Here is a 6142-nt window from a genome sequence, read left to right as displayed (position 1 = left end):
AATCTAGAAGATAGTTGATCAGGTTGTTTATTTCAACTCCCTAGTTCTTTCTCTCTTTTCTTTTCCTTCTTGTGTACTTCTTTTCATCTGAGAAAATTTTTTCATACATCAATCTTCACAAAATTGCTAACTCTGGGGACTTACCTACTTTTTTCTTGCAGCATTTGACCATTTGATAGAACTGAGCAAGGAAACATGAACATATCTTTAGTTCCAGGGCAACTGCAAGACCTATGGGATCTTTGGGGCCTTGAAGTTCTTATGCTATTGAGCTTCACTATGCAAGTCATCCTCACAGTCTTTGGTAGCCGCCGCAAGGACGTACCCGGCATGTGGATAAGGTTCACTGTTTGGTTTACCTATTTGCTGTCTGCTTCTTTGACAAAAATCATCATTGGCAAGCTGACAGTGATACCAGGAAGTGATCCGGATGAACGCAATATTCGCCGGGAACTAAAGGCTATGTTTGCACCATTACTTTTGGTGCAAATTGGAAACCCTGATGCCATAACTGCTTACTCAATTGAAGATAACAGATTGGGATTAAGGCAACTGCTTGCTCTTGTTCTCCAAGTAGCTGTGGTGATTTGGATTGTTGTCAAGAGCTGGACGCAATCAAAGCTCTCTTATCTTTACCTCCCATTATTCGTATCTGGACTAATCAAGTATGGAGAAGTTGTCTGGGCTCTTAAGTCGGCTTTTAGTAAACGATCCGGCATAATCACCATCCAAGAAATTGACCAAGAAGCAAGCATGCCTGCTTTGTTCAGATTCCTTCCTGATGATATTCCAAACATAGAATTGATCTTAAAGGCATATTATCGCTTTATCTCGTTGAAGCCTCACCGTGAGAACTGGCTCTATCAGCCCTTATATGAATCTCTTCCGCGGATGTCTGTTGATGAATATGCACCAGAGGACATCTTCAAGATCACGGATTCAGAACTTGGCTTCATGTATGATGTCTTGTACACCAAGGCACCAATAATCTACACCAAAGGAGGTTGCATTTTTCGAATTGTAAGTTTCTTTGGTTTAGTTTCAACTTTTACCGGATTTTCAATCATATTCAGGGAAGCTTTTCCACATCATTGGAAAGCATGTTTTATAGAAGGGATGCTAGCAGGAGCTGTCCTTATGGAGATTTACCAGATCGCGCAACTACCCTTCACAGATTGGGCGATCATCCAAATAATCAAGCACCAAAGCTATCCATTCATGATACCTTGCTTGAGAATTCTCGGTCCTCAAGCAAGCAATAGGAAAAGGTGGTCAAATACATTGGCACAATTCAACTTGCTGAGCTTTTGCCTCCATGATAAGCCATTAAAGTGCAGCAAAATTCTCAAATTCCGAGGCATTGGCTTGGGAATGAAGAAGAACAAGAGTAGGACGCGCATACCGTTCCCTCAAGAACTCAAAGTTTTGATGGTTGAAGAAATGAGAGGTATTGACAGAGAAAGAGGACTTAAGCCTTTCAATCAAAGAGGTGAATGGTCACTTGGAAGGTATGGTTGTCTCAATGAATTCAAATGGAGTGTGAAAAGAGATTTTGACAAAAGCATTACCATATGGCACATTGCCACAGATATATGCTACTATTCAGATTCTCACAACAATGTTGCAAATCCAAAAGCTCAAATGGCGAAATTGTTGTCGAATTATATGATGTACCTTCTCGCGCTGCGACCTCATATGCTGTCCATGACTACGGCCAAGATCATATTCCAGCACGCCTTCGACAAACTCAAGGCCTTGTTGGAACAGAAAGAAGAATCCATCAAAGATGAAAAAGAACTATGCAAGATTTTGAGAATGGAATGGCTTCCTCAATATTCAATTTCTGAGAGGAAGTCAGAAACTGTTGTTACATCAAAATGGCATATGTTAAGGGATGCTCAGAGACTGGCCAGTAACTTGATGCTCAAGGAAAATAAATGGCAGATTATATGCAGTGTTTGGGTTGAGATGTTGTGTTATGCTGCTGCTAACTGTAGTATAGACTATCATTCAGAGCAAATAAGAAGAGGTGGTGGTTTGATTACTCATATTTGGGTTATGTTAGCACATAAGACTGATAAATACCATATTAGTGACTAGGAAGTAATGTTTAGGGTGTTGATTCTTGAAGCTGTTACCATTTAGTTAAAAAAAAAACAAAAGATCTGGTTTTATGTTTGTTGTTTTTACCAATAAAAGTTCATTATGTATCATGCCATCACATGGAATTTTCAATATGATAAATGTTATTTAAACATGAAAGATGAGTTCAGTTTCTGCTTATATTTTTGGTATTCTTTTGTTTTCTAGATTTTATGTAAAAAAATACAAGCAAAATAATGATAAACAAAAGAAATCTTATTTATAAATTTTTTTTTTACAAAATTTTAAAAATAAAAATAATGAGAATGTAAATGAAACAGAAAGTATTCAAGACTTCAAGTCTTGTATCCAATATCTTGAGCAAGAGAGATGATTCTCAGAGGTAAAAGAGAAATGTTTGGAGGTGAGTTTACCCATCTTTTTTTTTTCTAATATATTTTTTTTTTATTTTTACTTCTTATTTATCTGTTTGTTTATTTGGATAATCTATCAAAATTTTAACCAAAAAATTTATATCATTAACAAAAACAATTCTAAATACGAACAATAAATAAGTCTCCAAAACTTTTAAATGGAAAAAAATATATATATTTTTAAGTATAAAAAGATTTTATATTTAACAAACAACTTATACATTTTATCGAATTTTTGTTGGGACAATTGAAAAAACATTTAAAAGGTGCATGCAAAAATTTTTCCATCATTCAAAAAAAAGGGGAAAATCTCAAATATATTCACTTGGCATAAAATCATCCAATTCTAAAAATGAAAATAATGTCTCATTTGTCATTCCTCTAATTATTGTTGTAAAACATTATATCAAAATTTGATTTCTGAAATTTAATTTGAAAATATACATCTGATTATTTCTGTTTGTATCTTCTAAAATTATTTTTGTCAATAATATAAATTTTTTAATAGTATTTTGGTAATTTATCCTTGCTTATTTTAAAAAATGAGTAAACTTTTTTCTTTTCTACCCTTTCTTTCTAGAGAAAAGATAATCATAATCCCAGTATACTATCAACTATATCACATTACTGCATACTCAAAACTCGATTCATCAATGATGTTTATACAACAAAGCAAGAAAATGCATAACACGAGTGATTTCTCCAGGATATGGAAAACCTGTAATTGCATTTACATTTTACATATTATCATAATCATTAGATGCTTATTTCTTGGAGAATGGCCACTCCAACATGCAACAAACCAACAGAAACCAAGCCATCTATGTTTTCAGTACCTAGCATCAACATTACTTAAGGGAGAAAGAAAAAAAGAATTCCCCCTTCCCTCTCAAGAAAAGAAAATAAGATGTTTAAAAAAAAATTGCAAAATTAGTACAAAGAACTGTCTAATATAAATCCTCCTTATCTAAACAATACACACAAACAAAGCTCCTTCTTATGTTCACTTATTTTAACTCCTTTATATGTGTACTTCACTAGTATCTCTTCAGCAAACTTCTAATATGAACAAAGCACCATGTTTTTATTAATGTTTTGTGTTTTCTCCAACCATCAAAATGCTTACCAATCACCTTTTTATAACTAGGCCTCTGTTGAACCAAAACCCAGTATTCGGCGATGTTTGGCCTATTGGTTATGTACACTTTCTCTAAATCCAAGAGCACTAAGCGAGCCAGCACCGGGATAAGCACCACATCGGCCATGGTGAAGTCTTGACCAGCTAAGTATGGTGTTTCGCCTAGCTGCCGCTCTACTTCGTCAAGCAGTCTAACCAAGTGCTCCTCGCTCCTCCTTGCAACATCTGGGTCTTTCATTTTTTCTTCAGTTTGATAGGCTTCTCTTAACTTCCGATGGTAAGCGCCTGCTAATTCAGGGGATTCGGACATACGGGCAATCACAACACGCCTTATGAATTTGGAGACGTAAATGCGGTATTTATCTGGTATATGAGAAAGTGAAAAGAACTTAGGATCCCACTCTTGTATCTTCTGCATCCATTCAATCACTTCCCTGCCACTGGTACTGATATTCTCAGACCCTGCCGAGACCACAGCAATTCTCTCTATGTACCTGAAAATGGAATGGGAGCATAAGATGTTTGCTCGTAAGAAAAGCATTAAAACTATATATACTCAAATTGATCGCATTCTTTGTTCTTGGCGAGTGGAAGGCTCAGCGATTTAAGTGTTACCAAGAAATCAAAATGAATGCTCCATAGTCTAAAGAGCATATACAATTTGTTGCTTCAAGCTCAAGGAAATTTATTGATTTGAGGAGTATAAACTATCAATATGCAAAGAGCAACATTTTAAGCAATCAACACATAAGTTTTGTTTCTTTCTTCAGCTAACCTTTTATGCTGCATAAAACTTAAAAAGATGACAGTAACAGAATAATGAAAGACTTGATGAGGAGGACATACTGTATTATATCTATAGTCTTGTATATGATGTGAGATCCATTTTGGAAAACAGGTAGTCTTCCGCTCGGATTCATCTTGAAGAATGAGGAATCCAAGTTCTTGCCAGTTATTGGATTGGCATGGTGAGACGTATAATCGACGCCTTTCTCTTCCAATGCAAGTCTAACCTTCAGACTATCTAAATCAAATGGATGATGATATAACTGCATTTTCGTATCGGTTCCTAGGAAGTTGCAAGTAGAATCAAAGTTTGTCTTGCAGCACAGACTCCAGAAATACTACAGAACAATGAGGTCTGCAAAAAAAAAAAAATGATATCTAAGTTGTTATTAAGCACCAACTTAATTATGCATTTAATTTGTATCTATCCTTGCTATTACTATAATTATATTTTACTTAAACTTCCATTTAATTATTTCCACATTAGAAAAACTAAATAGTTTTCACCCCTAATACTTAACTCATCGAAAAGAAAGGATTTGATTGGACAACAGTATATCAAAATTGAATACATTTACGAATGAAAGGCTAATGAGTGAATTGACCAAAAATAAATAAATCGTCACATAAGTAAGGAACTCTAACTAAAAAACCCAACTAGCAGGGATGTAAGAGAAAAACTTGTTATAAATTAGATTGCATCATAAACTAATATAGATAGTGACCTGAGTAAGAAACTATGGATCCAAGTCCAACCCAAGAAGAAGAAAAAAATGATGGATTTAATTGATTGAATAAAAAGGGAGTCATATGAACCCAAAAATTCAACAACCAGTCACACATTTTTCTTTTCCATTTCCGATTGGATAAATGTAGTAAGGGAGAAAGCTTAGGATTAAGGTAAATTCAAAACTCAAAAAAAAAAAAAAAGATCACAAACAAAAACACACACAAAGAGACGAGTTAATTAGTGATTATGCAGAAAACACAACTTTACACACACAAAAATAATAATTATCAGAGGATAATAAGCATAAGTAACCGTTACATGATTAAGTGAAGAGAGAGATACCCAAAAGCTGAAAAGTTGGAATGAAGAAGAAGAAGTTAGCGTAAGGAAATTGATGGAAGAGAAGTGGAAGAGGCACTGATTCACCAAAAAGAACGCTTTTTTTGGTTTGCAGAAAGAAAACAAGAAGCGACAGCGCAGAACACAAACATACATCGGAGAAGAACAACCATATGTGGATTCCGCGTACTTCCTCATCTCAATGGGACACGTGTCCCCTTAATCAATTTTTCAATTCAATTCAAATTACAGAGTTTAATTTTTCACGTGCTTAGGGTCTAATCATAATCGTTTCTATTTATCCGGTTAACGGAAAAGATAATTATTTTTGTTAATATAACAGTCGATGCTTAAAATTAAAATTTTTTGATTATGTTACATGTATATCAAAATCAGTTATCAAAATCAATTATTAGTATAAAATACATAATAAAATATAAACATAGATTAAAAATAAATTAAACTATATATATATTTATACACAAATATATTGATGGTTAATTTTAGTGAGTGATTTTGAGATACAAATAGCATTTTTTAAATTTTTAAATTAGTTATTACTAGGTAGACAACGAAAAAATGCGAATAACGTAAATAACGAGCTGCATTCCAAACCTATTAAACATAAAAAAA

At 34.0% G+C, this 6142-nt stretch overlaps 2 protein-coding genes across 3 annotated transcripts; one reads left to right on the top strand and one right to left on the bottom strand.

Annotated features, from left to right (window-relative positions):
- The first annotated feature begins 195 nt into the window (after window positions 1-195).
- On the top strand, window positions 196-2100 carry LOC107607796 (uncharacterized). The gene has a single exon (XM_016309698.1). The coding sequence runs from the start codon at window positions 196-198 to the stop codon at window positions 2098-2100; it is 1905 nt and encodes a 634-aa protein (XP_016165184.1).
- A 1113-nt stretch (window positions 2101-3213) lies between these two features.
- Window positions 3214-5740, bottom strand: LOC107606005 (Glutathione S-transferase family protein). 2 transcript variants are annotated; one of them, XM_016307965.3, is made up of 3 exons: window positions 5513-5740; window positions 4501-4795; window positions 3214-4148 (listed from the first exon to the last, which is right to left on the bottom strand). In XM_016307965.3, the coding sequence occupies exons 2-3, from the start codon at window positions 4707-4709 to the stop codon at window positions 3554-3556; spliced, it is 804 nt and encodes a 267-aa protein (XP_016163451.1). In that variant the 5' UTR covers window positions 4710-4795; window positions 5513-5740; the 3' UTR covers window positions 3214-3553. The 2 variants fall into 2 exon arrangements, with proteins under 2 accessions (XP_016163451.1, XP_016163452.1); XM_016307966.3 differs by having other exon boundaries at window positions 5489-5648.
- Between the last annotated feature and the right edge of the window lie 402 nt (window positions 5741-6142).

This window comes from Arachis ipaensis, chromosome B7 (assembly GCF_059453495.1).
Source record: "Arachis ipaensis isolate K30076 ecotype BB chromosome B7, ASM5945349v1, whole genome shotgun sequence".
NCBI lineage: Eukaryota > Viridiplantae > Streptophyta > Magnoliopsida > Fabales > Fabaceae > Arachis > Arachis ipaensis.
Note: the sequence above shows the minus strand (reverse complement) of the source record. Positions and strands in the feature narration are given on the sequence as shown.

Coding starts and splice junctions, on each gene's coding strand:
- LOC107607796 (XM_016309698.1), top strand. CDS start 196: ATGAACATATCTTTAGTTCCAGGGCAACTGCAAGACCTATGGGATCTT.
- LOC107606005 (XM_016307965.3), bottom strand. CDS start 4,709: ATGCAGTTATATCATCATCCATTTGATTTAGATAGTCTGAAGGTTAGA. Junction 4,149..4,500: donor AAGACTATAGATATAATACA/GTATGTCCTCCT, acceptor TTCCATTTTCAG/GTACATAGAGAGAATTGCTG.